Genomic DNA, 20269 nt, shown 5'->3' with positions numbered 1-20269 from the left:
TGTAGCTATTGCAATTTCATATGTATCTGGTAAAAATGACCGCTAGATTCTACACGTAGGAAGAAGCCTTACTGCAATATACCTTTTGTTTCTTTTTCTTTGGTCATTTTGCATTTAATCCTCACACTTTTTTATCATTACCGTAAACACCAACAATCGTTGAGCTATTTCTGCCTTTTTATTACCATAACTCCAGAATCAGCTGTCCTTTTCTTGACAATAAGTGCTCGGATAATAATTTCCCCAGGTAACCACTCTTTTTGTTATTGCCTTTCTCGAAATGCCAGTTGGAATCCATGAGCCAAGGACCGTTTGTGTCCTGCCCAAACGACTGGCTTGGGACAAGGAGGTCACCACCTGTAGCCACGCCCTTTATATATATATATACATATATATATATATATATATATATATATATTATATATGTATATATATATGATAAATATTCATATGTATATATATATATGTATGTATATAAAACATATGCACATGCATCTTGCAATGTCGAGGCGTAGTGAACTTCCATCTATTAATATTTATTTAGCGGAGCGTCTAGTCTGTGGGTGCAAGATGAAAAAAGTGGCGGAGGCCTTTGCCATCCATATGGAACATGCAGCAGTCAATGCTTGCGCGTATGTATTTTAGTAATTGTTCGGTCGAAAGTTAAACTTATTCGGGTATCACCGCTTTGTTTGCCCTCTGAAGAAAGTCGGTATTACCTGTATGTACAAGATGTTTGCGCTACAAAAGTGCCTGGATGAAATAACCGCAGTATTTACACACTAATACATTTGCATCTTCGGGTATACAATCTGCGTCAACAGTGTTGGATTTGTTCGCGATGAAATTTTACGCCGTCGTCATCGCTTCCGTAAAAACCGACGCGAAATTTACGTTCGGCTTAATTATTCGGTGTTCTGAGAAAGTGTGCGTTCGCAGGAAGGCCCGCCCGGCCAGAGAGATTGGTGGCGGGGAACGTTGTACTTCAAGCAGTGGCGCCATAAGTCTCATACGCAGAGAGAGAGAGAGAGAGAGAGAGAGAGAGAGAGAGAGAGAGAGAGTATTCTTGCCGAATAGTTTTAGGCTCCACTAAGACACTCCTGTGCTCTAGAAAGAACTGGACCAGTCTCTAGGTTTAATCTAAAGTTTCTTGCAGATCCTCTCTCTCTCTCTCTCTCTCTCTCTCTCTCTCTCTCTCTCTCTCTCTCTCTCTCTCCTTCTGGTTTGTTATCATCTTCGCAGCTTGACCAGCATTGTTTCCCACCAGTTTCATTTCCTCTTTGCCTCTCTGTGAAACTATCATAGAAATTTTGGAGTTAACGATGTTCCGTCATTCTTCGCCTGTTCTTCCCTACATGTTTCTTAATTCCCTCTTCTCGTGTTTTCATTATTCTTTACTCCTCTCCCTCTTCTTCTTCTTCTTCTTCTTCTTCTTCTTCTTCTTCTTCTTTGTGTACAACTGGTTAGATTGCATCTGCGATAAAAGTGGCGAGGAAGCTCCGGTGGCCGAATCAGTCCCGAGGAAAAGTATTTATATAACGAGATTATTTCGATTACGATTCCGGGCGTGTGTGTATTTCATGCATAAATTCATCATTGTATGTGCAGCTTCCCCATCCATGAGATTATACGTCCGAATTGTTTTATTGGAATTAATCGCTGAGAGATGAGCTGTCGTTCCCCCTTCCCCGGGACTCGGAATCGTTTTGCTAATGGAAGGCATTTTTACGGTCTTTGCATGTTGATTTACGGGAGAGAAATAGCCAATTAAGGATGGCCAAGGAGGAGGGAGAGTAGACAAGATGTATCTGTGAGAAAGAGAGGAATTGTGTGTGAGAGAGAGAGAGAGAAGAGAGAGAGAGAGAGAGAGAGAGAGAGAGATAATGACTTTGCAGCGTTGCTTCTGGTGAAAAGAAAAAAAAAATGCAAAAATGACGTTTAAAAATGATGGATAGCTGGTGGTAAAGATCTTTCCTCCCCTGACATTTATCAAATCCTTAATAAAAATAGAAAATAAAATTCCCGTCAGTTGAGTTAAAAATGGCTGTGCTTACGAAAACACGTGACGCAGATGTTGAATCGAGAGCATCGTAACGCGATTGTGTTGAGAGCATCGCATAGTTAGATCGTAGGCAGGCTTTGGAGAAATTTCCTCTACCAGTGACCTTTCAAAATGCCCTCTTGGCGGACACCGCCGGCTGGCCACTGACCTTATAGCTGGGAAACTAGGATGCTCTACATTGCTCTCTTAACGGTGCAGTTTTTTTTTTTTTTTTTTTTCCTTTTTTTTAGGAATTAATTCTTTTTTTGATATATGCAGCGAATCAGCGCTGGCTTGTTAGGAAGCTGGTTAATATATTTGTTTATTTATTAGTGTATTTCTTTTTCTTTTTTTTTCTCGCATAGTGGGATTAATGCACGGAGTTCGTTTGTCCCTTTCCGTCACTTTATGAAATTCCTCGAGTTCTACCTGTTTTTCTCTTTATTTTTTTTCTCTCCTGCTTATTCCGTGGTTTCGTAGATGGCCAACAGGGCAGAAAAACTGTTCCCAACGGAATATCTCTCACGCTGTGACCTGTACGATAACAGTGGGTAACTATGTTCATGTTGCCTGATATTAAAACTGTATTAATCCTTAGTCACTATCATCTACATTGTATTGTCACATCAAGTGACCATTATCAGCTCCTGAAAATTCATCTGCAAATGAGTTCACTCTCCATAATCTGTCTCATTGAACTGTAGACGCCCAGCAGTCTACTTTTTCCACTCTTCGTTCGTAATATTTGCTTAACTTGAAACTTAATTGTTTTTATCAGATCTTCCTTTGTAATTCCACGCCTACCTTCGTGATGTTGTCATTTATTGAACACGTTCTTCCTCTTCTGCAATAAAAAAAAAAGCTGGAATTTTAGAGAAAGGTTACTTCGAGGTTTAATTTTCCTTTTTCTTTGAGTGAAGCTTTTTTTTGCTTCGCTTTGGTAAAAGGCAGAAGGGCGAAAGAAATCATTAAATTGAATGCTGTATTTTTTGTTAGTGGCCAGCTTGTCTTGCTGAAGATTTGGAAGAATTTACTTGAGGTTTGTTGCTAATAAAAATGGGAGTAAAAGGAAGAGAAACGAAATAACAAGAATATATGTAATTGCAGATAACGTTTGTCCGTAATGCATGTGGATATGTGTGTATATATACATATATATATATATTATATATATAGATATATATATATATATATATATGTGTGTGTGTGTGTGTGTGTGTGTGTGTGTGCACATTATATATATATACATACATACATACATACATACATACATGCTATGTATTCTAGCTAAAGCTGAAATAACCTTCCGATTCACAGCAAGTTATATCTGGAGCTAAAGGACGATTTGTCCGTGAGAAAGGGTTTAAAATTCGGAAGTGTTGGTTGGGAGGGATGGAGGAGGTATTGGAAAGGAATGTCCTCAGGAAGCAGAAGAGCGAGTGCAAGATATTAGCGAATGGCGCAGTGTGTGTGAGGGGGTTCATTTTGTTGCTGATGAACCCTTTGTGTAGGTGAACGACGCTGATAAAGTTGTCGAAGTGTTCTTAGTTAAAGTATGAATGTTGCAGTACTCGTTGTGTTTTGATCTTTTGAACCACTAAGTATTAAGACGAAATAGACAAGTGTTGAAAAAAAGATTGATATTCAAATATCGAAAAAACAAGATACTTGTAGAAAGGAAACGGGGATGGTAGAATAATTCGTTCCTACCTTGGCCACCCTGGAAAAGTAGAGGAAAGTTACATGATAGCCCATATGATTTCGTCCCCAAATAGTGAAAGCCGTGGTGAATAGATACCATAGAATTTACACAAAACCAAACGTGAGCGAGGACGCTTGGTGATGGCAAGGCGCCTATGTTTTTCCAAAAATTTCATGTTACTGTTTACATACTTATTTCTGTCACTATCTCTTATCAACGACTTCATTTGCTATCTCGAATATTTTTGTGAATGAATTTTGAAGCTCTGTGCTTTGAATTTGTAATTGTGCTCTGCATTTGTTGACCCTTTGCCATTTTAAGATTACCCGTTAACTAACTTGAACCTCTCATGTGTAGTTCCTTCTTGTACTCAGGTTCAGTTTCCTCATTGTTGTTGTGTGCTCAGAATTCTAATTTTGCTTGTGAAGTTATGACTGTCTCTCTCTCTCTCTCTCTCTGTTTAGAATCAATGTCTTGTATGCTTTTACTTTTGTCACTTGAAGTTTGTATTGATCAATAATTGATAAATGTTTTGGCCCTGAAACTGTATCAGATTTCTCATTTGCTTTGAGTCATTATTGTGCATGCATGTGATATTTATTTGTTTATCTCTTCATTATTTTTCTAGTAACATCTTCATCTTATACGTTTATCTTATGATAGTCTAATGCCTTCATTTTCTTTTAACATGTGAACGTTTGACTTTGTCTTCTTTGCAATTCCATCGTTATTTTTAAAGCTTCTTCTTCTTCTTCTTTTTCTTCTTCTTCTTCTTCTTCTTCTTCTTACTCTCATAATTTACTTAATGATTTCGCTTCCCTCATGGTCTGATTTTCCTATCATGATTTGTCATCATTCTTCTTTGTCTGCTCATGCTTGTTGTTCATTACCCGATATTTGCTCCTTATTATAATTCTTTCTCCTTTCTTGAGCAGCTACAGTGGTGTAATCTCTTAGACAAGAATTTTTTTCCTATGCATCTTGCTTGGCAGGGTGTTTTGTATAAGTAAGTTGTTTTGGGACGAAATTTCCTGCAAGATTGCTTTGGTCTGATTTGTAGATATCTACACCGAGGCACGGTGTCTGCATCCGAGCTTCAATATGTTAATTGTTCCCTCTACAGAATTTGTTTTTTGCTTGTGAAAATTATTATGTTTCATTCAAAATCAAATTTTTTTTTGCAATTTTTTTTGGGGGGTGCAAATTTTTTTTTTTTTCAAGTACTTTCCTTTTTGTTACATGCTACAATCGTTGCGTTCTGAAAAGCAACTTTTAATTGGTGTTAGAAAAAAAATAGATATGTGGTCAGTGTCTTTTTGTTTCTAGCGGTAACTCAAAGACCGCCCGTATATGCGCAGTAGGGGGCATCTTCTCTGATGACTTCGCGCATCTCGGATTCATGTTTTTAATTTTCCGTTTTTATTCTATATATATACATACATATATGTGTATATATACATAAATATATATATATATATATATTATATATATATATATATATGTATATATATATATATATATGATATATATATACACACTCGTTTTCGCTACGACTGGAAAGCAAAATTTTATTATTACGTTATTTCTGTTTTTCATTGTGTTGCCACTTTAATTTTCTTCTGGTTAATTAATTGTAGCCTACTGGTCAAACATATTTCCTGTGTCTATTTTCAACAATGTGAAATAACTGCCTTTGACCGGCAAGAATATTTATGTAATGCGAGTTCCTTAAAATGTACAGATACTTAAAGTTCTTTTTCATCGAGAATATGAAATGGGTTTCCATATATATGTACAGAAATCATAATGGTTTATCTTTGAATGCGTCTTGATAAGTGTATGTAAATATATGTTAGATATGCGGATGTATGGTGAATATATGTGGTTATAACATTCATATCTTGTGTTGTCTAAGATTCATCTGTTTCTCAGATTCCTTATGAAGCAGAAGGTAACTAAGGTATATTTATTTCCTAATAATAATAGTAGGTGTTTTCAGAAAAGCAAATACTTTATTTCATAGCTGTGTTGAAAGGAAATATCTTATCTGTCTAATCCAGTGTTTTGTCTTGAAGAAACAAACTTCAAACAGTAGAAAAAGAAAAACTTGAATCCATTAAACGGGACCAATTCCTAGAGTGATTGGCAAATGCATTCCTCTTCGCAGGGCCCAACTTTCCTCCCGTCAACCAATCAGGGCCTAACTACCCTTCGCTCAGCCAATCAGATCGTCGAGGTGATCCCTTAAGACGTAATCAAGATTACGGACTGCCAAGTAAGAGAATTTTAGCGCATGCCTTTTATGGTCACTTTCCCCCCACCCCCCCTTCCCCCTCCTCATCTCTTTGGACATTCCAACACGCCCCCCTCCCCCCTCCCTCCCTCCCTCCCTCCCTTTCCGCCCCTCCCTAATCTGTACTGCCCTTTCTTAGATGTTGCCCTCGCTTCAACCCCTGTTTTCAAACTCTCCCTTTTAAAAATCGTCTTGAATATGATAACCTATAATAATTATTATTATTGTAAAACCCCATTGGAATTGTGCATGGGCTATTCCTTCTATTTGTCTCTCAAGGATAAGTATGGTGTTGTGGGTCCCAGCAAAGAGCCTTCAGTTCTGAATGGTCCTCTTGTGGGGTTTTGTGTTAATGGAAGATAGTAGTCAAATTTTACCAAAGTTCCTTTTCCCGTGGGTGTTTATGGTCATTTTTCATCGCAAGATTTAAAGCCTGTTGGACTGTGTATGATTTGTTGGATTAACTTCAATGTTTACGGTTAAATTGTGTAGGCAGATGTTGCTGGTATAATTTCATGTATCAGGAGTTGAGGGTCTTTGTTGTCGTAAGATTTGCTTGAACGATTTTCCTTCAAAAGTGGAAAATCAACTAAAGACAATTTGGTCCTGTAAAGTTATCATTCAGTTCGAGAGAGGTGCTTTTGAAAAGCTTCCACATGTTCACAACTCACTGATATATATTCAGAAATTAATATCCTAGAATAATTGTTGTACCGCCTCAAACTTTACATAATCAATTCCAGAGCAGTAATGTTATTTACAAAATATTATTCACTTACGCGAGTGAGAGAAGAAATATGATTGACAGAGGAATATATGACTCAGTCATCTGACGCTAAGACAGAGATTAAGAATCATTGTCTTTTCTTAATTTTCATCATTTTAGTAGTTCCTAAGTTATTATAGTTCTGCCTGGTTTTAGATATCAATGAAGATAACTGTAGATTAAAAATAGCTGAATTGCTGGTATAAGTGTTTCGTTGCTTTTTGTGAGTTGGATATTATCAAGCTACCTTCTGCTCGCTTTGTCAGGATACCTCAAAAGAATATTTGTAAGAAAACAAGAAAAAAAAAATGTGCTGGATTCTATAACAAAATCGTATAGAAAATTAGCTGGAAATAATCGTATTAATAATTAGCTTAATGGCCGCCATAAACCATGAGCGTTAATAGACTTGTAATTTTTCTTTTTTTTACTTAATCGGCTTTGGAAAATGAATTTTCTTTTTTTCAATTGTCATCGTGAGTTGTTCATAGCAGTTCGTTGTTTAGTCACGTCACCTCGAAGTAGCATTTTCATGGATTTAGATGATAGGTTCTAAGAGTACAATGACAGTGATTTGCTAAAGATGATTTTGCAAATGCGTAAAGTATTGGTTCCTTTGCAACTCGATTCATGGCGTCAGTTTTTATGAACTTACTCATTAAAAAAAAAAAAAAGCTATATTAGATACAAGAACATTCGGAGTAAGCGAACATGTGGGGTAAGATTTTAAAATCTTTTAAATTTTACACCCGTTTCAGAATATTTAGCCGAAATATTTTGTATGTTTCCTCATGGATTGTATATATGGTTTGCTTATGGTATTGATTAATTAATTGCTTACATTGAATACATAAAATGCTTAAGGGAAGATAATGAAAAATCTCCCTTTTTAATGAAAAGGATTCAAGTTTTACTTCTTTAATGCTTAAATGAATTCTTTTCTTATTATTGCTCTTAGATGCTTTAATATGTATCCATGAGATGTTGCAAACTTCCAATGAATGACTAAGTTAGCCTATGGTTAAGATATTGCAATAAGGTCGATCTGGTTAAGATATTGTTGTGATAAGGTCGATCCGTCTCGTATTGACTTTAAATTCGATCATTTGGATGCCATGAGCTTTTTATTGTTTGTTTTCGCTGAATTATTTTATATACCATCTACGCCTTTCTTAATAATTTATTGTTATGACGTCAGGGTGCTATCTTAGTTTATAATGATCTTAATATACCGGCATTCTGTTTACTTAAAAAGCCTCATATGTCAGTGGAATTAATTTGACACGAAAATTCAAAGCATTGTTTTGCTCTTTGCTAGTGCTGAAAAATAATCTCTATTTTCGTAGAGTCAGATAAAAAGCGGAATCCTTGACCACTCGAAATTATATGAATTTTTTCCAAAAATTCTGGTTAGCATCTCTTGCTTTCCGAAAAGATAAATGTCAGGGTAGTTACATTATGTATTACGGCAGGAATCATAATGATAGCTCCTTTCTTCAAAGAAGCTTTTGAGTTTGTTCTGTGTATTGCATTATTCGTTGTCAACGCCCTGTCATTACTAAGTTTGCTTTCATCGAAAGGGAAAATAACTTATTCAGCTGTAGATCCTGACGTAGCCTTTCATAATTGACCTAAAATCTCAAAATATCCACAGATATTTATGCTAGTTTGAAATTGCCGCTGGAGTGACTAGTTTGTTTTGAAATCATGAGTGCATTACCAGTTTTTCTTATGGAATTATTAGCTAGCGATAAGGATTTTAGTTTGAAAGTAACAGTAAAGTTATCATTAAATCTTAAATTTACTGATTGCCATGTAAATGTGAAGATAAAAACGGAGAAAGTTAAACTACTCCGGGGATGAAATAGTGATTTGATGGATCACGATAACTTACAAAGATCTTTTATAATTGTAATGAAATCGCTTAGTATAACCAATACAAAAGATACCAGTACTCCATAATTGAAGCGCCGCTTAGTTTCCATCTTAGAACTAAGCTGCATTAACAAGTGTGCTTATAGATTTAGGGCAATGGTAGTTATTCTCCCTTTCATTATGTCTCTATATGCATCTCACGTGGACACTGGATAAGCCATTCATAAATTTGCTGCGAAAAATTAAACCAGTTTTCTTCCTGTAAGTAGTTGGGAGTTTCCGAGTTTTAGAATAGGAGATTAATGAATTTTTCATAGTATATTATCAGTAGGGTGATAGATTTGTTGGTACCTCAACGAAGCAAAATAAAACTAACTTGCTGTAACATTACCATACAGAAGTGTCTTTTAACTGTGTTGCATAGATTTTTGCTGTTTGCTTGGGAGCTAAAGTTTCTCAGGCAGTATTTTATATATTTAGTATATTAGTTGTGTTGTATTTCTGATCCTTGGAGAATTAAGTGGAGTTTATACTTCTTGTAAAATGTCCCCATACCTCTGATCTTCTTTTGATGTTTTTTCTTTTATATTTTTGTATTAAGCAATAGAATATATCTTGAAATATTTCAACGGTCATTTCTTTGTGTTGTGCAGTAGTCTGTTTGCATACTGTTCAGTTTTCGTTATTACTGTAGTTGGTGTTAACATCACTTTTGCTGTCTAAGTGTTGTGAAATGTACCTTTCCCAGTGTTAATATTTGTAATGTATATCTATTTGAAATAGAGATATATGTATATATATATATGTATATGTATTTTTATATAACACAATCATATATATATACACAAATTAAATTTAACCTCATGAATACAAAAATTGAAAATTCAGTGAAAGACAGAAGAGCTTTCGTTATACGCACCAGGGAATTCAAACATATCCATGAGTAATGTATACATACTGTATATTTTACATAACTAAAGAAATGTTTGTTGTTACGTTAACTTGGCCACACAGCATGCAAGACAACCGGATATGAAAATTTCACAAAATACATCGGTAGACAAATTGATATTTGTAAGTAACAGGCTTTGTTTCAGGACTGGCTTCATTAACCAGAAAAGCGAAACCGGTTTTCTGCGTAAAGGTTTTATGACTTCTTCAGTGGGGCAGTCATCAGCATGACTTGCTAATTTTCTCCTTCATCATATGAGGGGAAAATTTAAGTTGTTTTTGGTGACTTTCTGATATAGATGTGAGAAGTCACAGATTGCAAACTATATCAATTAAATGATGTACACAAGTCTGTAATATCTGTGCATTAAAATACACAGATCTTACAGACTTGTGTGCATTCTCTGAGGTGTGCTGAAAGCTGGTGCTTACTGAATAGTTTTTAAGGCCCTGAGAGAATCCGTTCCTTAGGAAATAGTTTTTGAGAGGTCCTGCTGGAATATGTTCCATACAAAATAGTTTTATAGTTTTTCGATGCTCGTTTTGAAATCTCTTCATCAGAAAATTAGTTTTTTTTTTTTTTGAGGCCTGCATTTTTTTTTTTTTTTTTTTTTTTTTTAAATACACATCATTTTGGAAACCTCCAAATTGCTGAACAGAAAAACCAGGTAGAAAGGCATCCGTTAGGCGCAGTTTTCTTAAGTTGAGGCCGCGTTGCATTGACTTCCCTTTTTGCGAAAGCGTGGCAGAAAAAAGTCACGCCATGATAATACCGGTTATTGCTGCCAAGGAACTGGTTGAGTTTTGGGGGCCCCTCTCTCTCTCTCTCTCTCTCTCTCTAAGAGGGTCACTCTTCTTCGTCTGTTACTGGCCCGCTTTGTCTGCTGTTATCCCGATATTATCGTGATTATTGTGTTGGTAAGGGTGGTGAATACATTACGTATGGGTGGTTTTATACATGTTGAAACGGCAAAGGTTTTCAGCAGAGAGAGAGAGAGAGAGAGAGAGAGAGAGGAGAGAGAGAGAGAGAGAGAGAGAGAGAAATTCCGAGTCATGTGTATGATCGTTTCTAGAATTTTAATACATAGATAGAATGTATTTCCGCTATTTAGCCATGTGAATTTTTATTCCTCGTGCACATCACATTATAAATGAAATTGCCTCATCTCACTTAGGTTAAATCCTGTTCTTTTATCGAAAGTTAGTTCAACGTTATTGTATTGCCTTTTTATTGAGTTATTATTGTCACCCTTTCGACGGATTTCTACCGGATTTCTGACATTTTTCTTTGGCTATAAAGGACTGAACGTCTACGGCCTCATGATGTACAATGAAAGCCATTTTCAATACTAAATATTGTATTTTTTAGGATCTTGTTTTTCATGCCTCAGGTTTTTTTTTTTTTTTTTTTTTTTTATTAATTCGTCTTTCGATTTCTTTAGTTACAGTTACTATCTGAACAGTACGATGTAGACGATGTAGATTAATTTAAAGTGAATTATGCATTAGTAATGGTCAGCACAAATAATACCGTCCTTTTGAATAGCTATTGATGGTTAGTATTTTAGCTTTCAACGGTGGTTCGTAGTTTTAACTAAGTGTCTCCACATTTTTGCAAATAAGTTAGTAATAATCAGATTTTTTTTTTACCTGCATGTACTCGTATGTGCACATTTTCTAAGATAATCGGCGGTTGTAATATGCATAATGAAGGATAATTGGCTGCTTGTGAAAGGGCAATTCAACTCCATTTGTGGAGTTAAAAAAAAAATGATAGGCCAGATTATGGTTACTATTTCAGTTGATCCAGGACGTCGTCTTGAGAGTTCGCCCACCCTTGACTCACGGGTCATGATGATTTGTCTCATGATTTACGAGGCGCTCTCTCTCTCTCTCTCTCTCTCTCTCTCTCTCTCTCTCTCTCTCTCTCTCTCATTGGAGAGGGAAATCTGGGAATGGCGATTCAAGACAACTATGGACCGAGTGAGAAAAGGACTCACTTTCTTCGCTTTCTTCTTCATTTATGGAGGAGGCTTCCAGATATTAACATGTCCATATAATTGATGGTAAAAAAAACGTGTATATATATGTGTGTATTTGTGTGTACGTAAATACACGTATATTTATATGTATGTATATATATTTATGTAATGTATATATATATATATATCTGTGTGTGTGTATACATTTATAGTATGCATCTTTTCATTAGCTTTTCTGTATGATTTTATCCATGAAGTATATTTATTTAAGAGCAGCCCTATAACACACAGAAACAGTCCTATAACGCACACAAACATACCGTATTCTAACTCATAAGTGAACATATCTTGCACATGAACGGACCGTTTTGTAGTGAATATTGCTGTTCTAAGTGTGGTGAAAATTTCTTGACCATCGGCTGATGATGAGCTATTTTCCTATTACGGCAAAACTTACATTCTTGTCCTGAGACAAGAGCACAAGTTTTCCTATGAAACCTGCCTTTATGGAACCTCAGGCGGTGTCTTGTGGGTTCAGAATTCAAGAGGATGTGCCGTTACAAAGGCAAGGCTTTTTGGACAAGAGAAAAAGCCAGCCGTCACGTGATTCCTTTTCGAAGACCGTTTGAGGAAGGGCAGTTGCTATCCGCACTTGCTGTTTGTATAGGCCTCCTTCAGGCGAGAATTCGCGTGATTGCTTTGCGTGTACATGAGAGAGCTCGTTATTCTGTAGCTCTCATGCCAGTGACCAAGTTTTTTTTTTTTTTTTTTTTTTTTTTTTTTTTTTTTTTTTTTTTTTTTTCAGTTACTGATATATTTTTTAGAACATTATTTGAATTGCTGTAGTTTGAATATGAAGTCTGATATATTTTTTTTTAGAATTTATTTGAATTGCCATAGTTTGCTTATTTTTTCTTTATTTAATTATATATAATTTTTGAGACCTTAATTTGAAATTGCTCTAAGCTCTAGTCAGAAGACGAAGTTCATTATCGTGCTGTCAGTATAAGTGGTCATTATTATTATTATTATTATTATTATTATTATTATTATTATTATTATTATTATTATTATTATTATTATTGAGTGATGATTAAATTTTTTTTTATATTATTGTTTATTAGCCGAACAAGTAAAGAGAAGATATAACTTATGTCACAAACCTTTTCATCTATATTTTTCCCACCATCCAGGACGAGGTCATTGAATTATTTTCAGACATCTGAATAATCCAGACGGAACAGGGTCGGAGCAGGCGTGGCTCAATAGAGGCGACTGGATTATTCAATCAGCTGATGTCATAAATCGCAATCAAGAGTTTTGCGTCTGGTCTTCGGTTACCCGTCACAATACATCATTTTGAGAGGTTATATAATGACCAGTTACGCTGATTTGTTATGTAGTTTTATCCGTTTTATCAAAGCTTTTATTTTTTTTTATGTAGTATTTTTCGTTTTATCAAAACTTTTGTTTTGCATCATGAGGAGGAGTTACGCTGCTATATTATGTAGTTGTTTTATCAAAGCTTTTATTTTGTATTATAAGGACGAGTTACGCTATTGTGGTATGTAGTAATTTTCGTTTTATCGAAACTTATTTTGCATTATGGGGACTAATTACGCTACTTTATTATGTATTCTTATGAAATTTTTTTTTATAAAGGATTTTATTTTGTAGTATAAGATCGAGTCACGCTATTTAGTTATGTAGTTTTTTTCGCTTTATCAAGTCTTTTATATTGCATAATAATAAGGACGAGTGACGCTATTTTGCTTTATAAGGACGGGTACGTTATTTTTTTTATCAAAGCTTTTATTTTGTTTTTGTTTTTTTATACATAACTTCTATCTCTCTAGTTAACTCCAAATATATATATATATATATATATATATATATATATATATATATATATATCTATTGTATATATATATATTCTATATATATATCATTCTTTTTAGTTATACTTTTTGCTACGATCGTTTTTTTTTTTTTTTCTTTATTGGGGTGCAGAGCTCTCTCTCTCTCTCTCTCTCTCTCTCTCTCTCTCTCTCTCTCTTCTCTCTCTCTCCTGGCATGCTTATGGCTGCGTCAAAGCTAATCGACTTCCAGGGGCTAAAGTCAAGATGCGTAAAGCCAGCTATTCAGTACAACTGATTGCGCACTGAACTGCTTACTAGGTACGCCCGCAGCAAGAGACCTATTAATTGAAATTCTTCGACTGGTGAAATGACTGAGAGGGTCATTAACACCCACAGAGAGAGAGAGAGAGAGAGAGAGAGCTGTGTGCCAGGCCGCTCCGAAGTGAAGTGTAGAATTATTAGGGTGCCATGATATTATCATGCAGTTTTTTTTCATTAACGGAAGAGTGGACGACAGCAAACACTAGTATGTCCATCTAGCGGTCATCATATTCTTGAAGTAAGCGAGCAAATCCAAACGTCATCTTCTCTGACGTTAGTGCGAAATGATGTCAGTGGACGTCGCAATGTCGTCAGCTTTTTGCTAGTTGTCCTTCTGTCCTTTGAAATGAGAAGCAAAGCTAAAGTGTTTAAGGAACAAATACCGTAAAACAGTGTTTAAAAGAAGGAGATTGTAATTTGATTGTTTTTATCTTTTCGTCTCTTCTTTTTTTTCTCTCTCTCTCTTGTTTCCCATCAGTCTTTTCTCTTGGCTTCTTGTGTTCCGACATTAAATTGGAAATTGTGAGTGGAGCATTTTAAGAGTAGACTGAAATTGAAATAGTTATTTGTGTACACATGTCTTTATTTTCATTTCGTTTTTATCTTCTTTGCAGCGTTATCAAAGAGGTTTTGATTGGGGTAAACATTGAAGTTCATATGTTGAATAAATCTCGGTGTAATTCCGCCAGCCGTTTACCTTACACCGATAATAATTTGAAACTCGGCGTTTCATTTCTATTTGATGGTCTCACCGACTATTGTGAAGCTTCGTGAACCGCTTGCTCGGTAGAAATAATGAAGCTTCGGATTTTCATGTCAGCTTCACCTCGTGAAGGAATGAATCAATGCAGATACCTCGAGTTTTTAAGGGTTAGGTTCGTAGTGTAACTTTGAGTTACTATTAATTAATGAGTCGCTAGCCTTAGGGGATGAATGTCGGAAATGAGAAAAGGCGACTTTCTGTTCGTCGGTGTCAAAGAACGTTATCAGCCCTTTCTATCAAAACTGAATATAGATATAGATTCGGCGCTGGTCCCCATGTAGGAAACATTATTGGATACGTCCCCATTCTCTCTCTCTCTCTCTCTCTCTCTCTCTCTCTCTCTCTCTCTCTCATATCCAAGTTTATTTTCAGAATGTTCCTTCTTCTAAGATCTGCCTTTCTTTGAAACCAGTACTGCAGCAGTTCCCTTCGACTCTTCAGTGTTATTTTCCCATTAAGTTTCATTTAAGGCAAAGGGCCGGCTCCGGGCACCTTGGCGGTGCTCCTAAAACGTACCATTTTGAAAACGGACACACCCTTGTGGGAATTCTAAGCCTCCCTCTTTCGCCATTATGTGAACCATAAAAAATGTAAGCAACTAAAAAAGGAAAAAAAAAACTTCTTTATTTCGGCCGCATTTTTTCTTATACGAATTTTTTCTTCCACTCACGTCATGTTGGCCATTATGAAGAAAAAAACGTCAGGATTTTTTCCTTTTTATTTTTATTAATTTAGAACATTGTAACAAAGACACTGTGGAGACAGGTGGAAGGAACGAGTGTGTATGTGCGTGTGTGTGTGTGTGTGTGTGTAAGTCTGTGCGGTGATTTTGTTCGTATTATAAACATAAATTTTTGCCTGCGCGCGCGCAACCGCACGAAAACTCAATGTATCTTTTAGAGTATATATTCTTCCGTGAATATTCCTGGTCCTACGCATTATATTATATATATATATATATATATATATATATATATATATATATATAAGTATATATATATATATATTGTAACATAAAAAAAAAAATCTCTCTCTATGGTAAGGATTTACGAGGAGAATATCAGGAAACAGTGACAACTCACTTAATAACTTAAAATGTACTTTAATAACAACTAGTAAGGAAATTAAAGTCACAAACAGAACATTAAACAAATTACAGACGCTTTACACAAAAGCAAAGACTCGCTACACACGCACTTCATCAAGACTACTAATCACTAATCACTGCATTTTACAGTATAATACCCAAGTCACAAAGCTTTACATCAACACAACATATAATTCACTGTAACATCAAAAAGTTAGTGGCAACCAACGTTACATCACACAAGAAAACGTCGAAATGGATAAACAGTACATTACCATATATTCCTCAAAACTTGATACACTATTATAATCACTTGTTTGTTTCAGCTCCAACGAAATCGTCGTTTTGGGCCTTTATATACCAGACTCACGCTAGACATCCATGGACCAAATATCATTGTTTCGGTACATTATCCTTGGCGACTACCGCCTACGCCAAGCGCTACTGCCATCTGTTGTCTAGTGTACACACTTTTTTTTCTATGCAAATATCAATTTTCAACCTTTTCTGCAATTTTACATTCAATAAATCAATATTCCTTTACAATATATAAGTATATATATTATAATTTGTGCATGCATATATAAGTATCTAAGTATTTATACATGTATATATATTATAATGTGTGCATACATACATGAGTATCTAGATACATATATATATACATATATATAGTATATATTAATATATATATATTATACTATATCTATATATTATATAAATGTATGTATTAGAGGTACCGACGCCAGAAGAAGGTTGTTGGTACTTGATCCCCCCCAAAAGTTGGTGCCCATTTAGAGCAGGGTCGACTGGCTAGCGGCGGCCCTAAATGTGAGTGGTCTGTAATATATATATATATATATATATATATATATATATATATATATATATATATATATATATATATATATATGCAGATTTACTGTGCTCTCCCATTCAAATGAGTCTGTCTATACACAAGAATGTATTCATATACCCTTGCATCATATATACATTAAAAAAAAAGTATTTCTATATGCGGGAATATTGGGGCATTCTTAGTTGCCAACATGTGCCAGTACACTCTCGCGCATTTGCCATATGCACTCGTTGTCTCTCCATGTTGATGCAAGAGAAGCACAGTAATTGATTTAACAACACTTACAAACAGATTAAGCTCAAATACTGCAGTAGTGATTATAAAGTATTAGTCAACAAAAGGGGGGAATGTCACATGTGTAAATTTATGTATTATTTGATGTTGGTTTTAATTTCCGCGGAAAACTTATTTGAAACGATTTGTTTTGTTGTAACAATCCCGGGGTACCTAGAACATCATCATCATCATTGATTGTGGCGGTGGTTTTTGTTTTGCAGATTTCATCTATTCTTTGATTGATGAGACAGAGAAGGACCACGCGTTCAGAATTGAGCTCATAGTGTGCATTGAGTGAGAACTAAGAGTGATTGATTGGTATATGGTTACTAAAACGAGCGTCACAACTAAGGAGAAAAACGTTAACTGATTTTCATTCATAGTTAACGATAAACTTGCCTCCGAAACATTGACTGTTTAACTGGGTTGATGAATAAATGAATGTTTAGAGAGTTGAACACAATATATATAATATATTTAAGTGTTAGCTTTACCGGATGGAGTAGAATCAGCGGACCAAGCTGACCTTAAGAGGAGGAAGACAAAAGTGAAACGACATTAAAGAAAGATATGAAATAGGCCTATACGTGTTCACAATATTCTAATGTAATCTCATTTGTGTGTTTTTACGATGAATGATCTTAGAACTTTCAGTAGAGGTTAAATGTCAGCCATTATGGAAATTGATACAGTATTTCTATTTACCTATTCTCTGTTATTAAAGCGTATTTCATTATATGAGTCGAATATTAGACTTTCATATAACAGCTCTATCTCTTTATCCCACAAAATCAAATTACGAAGATTAAAAATACTTAAGAAAGAAACAGGTAGCACGATGTTTGTGGACGTAATCGCGTACAGGTAGGTTTCCATAGACACATTTGTTTATTAAAAAAAAAAGCTACGTAAATTAGAAATGAATAAATTGAAAGATTTTTAAGAAAGAAGCGATTATTTAGCTTGAAGTTATGAACATAAGCACGTATGGATTTCAATCAGTACATTCTCTTGATTTAAAAAAATACAAAAACAAACAATACAAACCGGGCACAAACGTGGTACCTTTTCCCAGGTAACGACGGCGAGAGAGAGAGAGAGAGTGAGAGAGAGAGAGAGAGAGAGAGAGAGAGAGGTTAAAGTGGATTAACGCGACTGCTATGAACAGCGTTGGGTAATTAGGTTAGGCACACTTGGCTTTTTCATCCTCGATGGAAATGGTTTACCCTATAATTCCCTAGGTGGTAAAGCCCGTTTTTTTTTTTTATGGTGTGGCTTTTTTTCCAACCTGGTTTTTTTTCCATTTTTGTGTCGTTTTTTTCCAAGACCTTGGTTTTATCTTATAGGTTTTTTTTCCCCTTTGTGTAGCTTGACTTTACTCTTTTTTCTTCATATCCTTAGACTTCACGCAAGACGGAAGGTGTATTATTATTATTAGTAATTATTAGGAGCTTGTTGGCGCGCGTTACACGTGCTGGAACTTGGTGCTCTTGTCTCCCCTACCCTCCCGATCGCCTACCTACTCCGGCCCCACCAGGGCGGGACAGACAGGTTTGCAGGAGGAGGGTTAATGTGATGTATTAATTAGAACTAATAATACCAGTATTGACAGCAAATTCCGCATTCAGCATTATTTAGAATTAGAACATTGTAACAGACACTGTGGAGACAGGTGGCCAATATTATTATTATTATTATTATTATTATTATTATTATTATTATTATTATTATTTTGGTTTAGAAAGGTGCAGTAATAATAGACATTCAGTATAAACTTTCGATTAAGAATAGTGACAAGAATGATATAATTAATAAGTGATTTAAACGACGGTTAATTTAATTTTTGAGAGAGAAAAGAACATGATGATAACGCTGGAAATAAAAGCAAAAACAAAGAAACAAGAAAGATGGCTCCAGGCCAATCCTATGGTAGAAGTGAGGGAAAGGAAAAAAGCCAATTGGTAGTGAGAAGGACCGAAGTGTTTGAGTGAAGATTTCATTCATTCACAGTTTACAAGAGAGAGAGAGAGAGAGAAGAGAGAGAGAGAACGAGAGAGAGAGAGAGATGGTGTGTTACCATTATACCATATGCACAGCGTAAATGTACTGATAATTTATATATATATATATATATATATATATATATATATATATATATATATATATATACAAACCACATTAGCTCCTTGACTATCATTTCTTGTGTGGTATTCGCTTATATATATATATATATATATATATATATATATATATATATATAATATATATATATTATATATATATATACATATATATGTATATATATTTATATATATATATATATATATATATATATATATATATATATATACCAGTGTGTAATTATGTGGCCGTGTTTTTATGTTATGGTATTATATTCTGGCATAAGAAGTGTGGTTTGTTATTACATCATTATGTGATGTTGAATTATACGAATAACTAGCCTATTCACTAATTGCAAAATGTGTAAAGAAAATATGATTTTTGTTTCAAAATCTAAAATTCACTATGTAATTTTGTTGTGACTTAGGGGCCCTTCTTGCTCAAAAATAAAGGAAAAACATTTTCGGACTTGCTAAAAGAATTTGAAATAGTTATTATTATTATTATTATTATTATTATTATTATTATTATTATTATATATTATTATTATTATATTATATATATATATATATATATATATATATATAATAAAATATACACTGCTCTCATTTATTCACTTACTTTGCAAATAATAAAAACAAACAAATATTTAATAGTAAAATATACCCTTTTGTCTTTAGCCTTTGTGCTTCATTTGCCTCGCTGTTTGTGCTTTTTTTTTGGGGGGGGGTAGAGCAATGCCATCATATAAGATAGCATTGCTGTGCTTGTAAGTTCAGCTGCTTGTAAGTTCAGCTGAATGGTAATTCTAGGTGTATTTTCGTTAAACTTATGGACCTTTAAAGATTGAATTTTTATTTTATTTTATTTTATTTCGTCGTCGTTTCGATGTGCTTCGTTGTATTGGCTGTTATGAAGATCTCTTATTTGAGGCCTTCAGTTGGTTTTAGATCATTAGGGAAATAAATATATTTTGCGAGGATTTTATAACTAGATATTACTGTTTTTATATTTCCATTTGTGTTTAAATAATAATAATAATAATAAAATAATAATAATAATAATAATGGGCACAATTTTCAGTGTCGAAAATTATAACAATGATTGCAGGTCCACAATAATATCGCATGTGAAGTATATAAAGTGTTTAATGATAAGAGCTTTCGAACCCTGCACCAGGTTCATCCTTTGCTGAGGATGAACCTGGTGCAGGGTTCGAAAGCTCTTATCATTAAACACTTTATATACTTCACATGCGATATTATTGTGGACCTGCAATCAATAATAATAATAATAATAATAATAATAATAATAATAATAATAATAGGGACACTAGGCACGATTCCAAGATCCCTGAAAAGGAATCTAGAAAA

General features: G+C 34.6%; 1 protein-coding gene across 13 annotated transcripts in view; it reads left to right on the top strand.

The window, feature by feature from the left end:
• Positions 1 to 20269, top strand: part of LOC135212644 (NGFI-A-binding protein homolog) — a 560269-nt gene that overhangs the window by 67179 nt on the left and 472821 nt on the right. For 8 of the 13 annotated variants that reach the window (XM_064246240.1, XM_064246244.1, XM_064246243.1 and 5 more), the window contains exon 3: positions 5911 to 6018. The exons of the other annotated variants lie outside the window; for them this stretch is intronic. In XM_064246240.1, the coding sequence (XP_064102310.1) occupies positions 5911 to 6018 (108 nt within the window). The remainder of the gene's footprint in view (positions 1 to 5910; positions 6019 to 20269) is intronic. 13 annotated transcript variants of the gene reach the window in all.

The sequence above is a fragment of the Macrobrachium nipponense genome, chromosome 41, assembly GCF_015104395.2.
Source record: "Macrobrachium nipponense isolate FS-2020 chromosome 41, ASM1510439v2, whole genome shotgun sequence".
In the NCBI taxonomy this organism is placed as follows: Eukaryota; Metazoa; Arthropoda; class Malacostraca; order Decapoda; family Palaemonidae; genus Macrobrachium; species Macrobrachium nipponense.
This window is presented reverse-complemented; position numbering and strand designations above follow the sequence as displayed.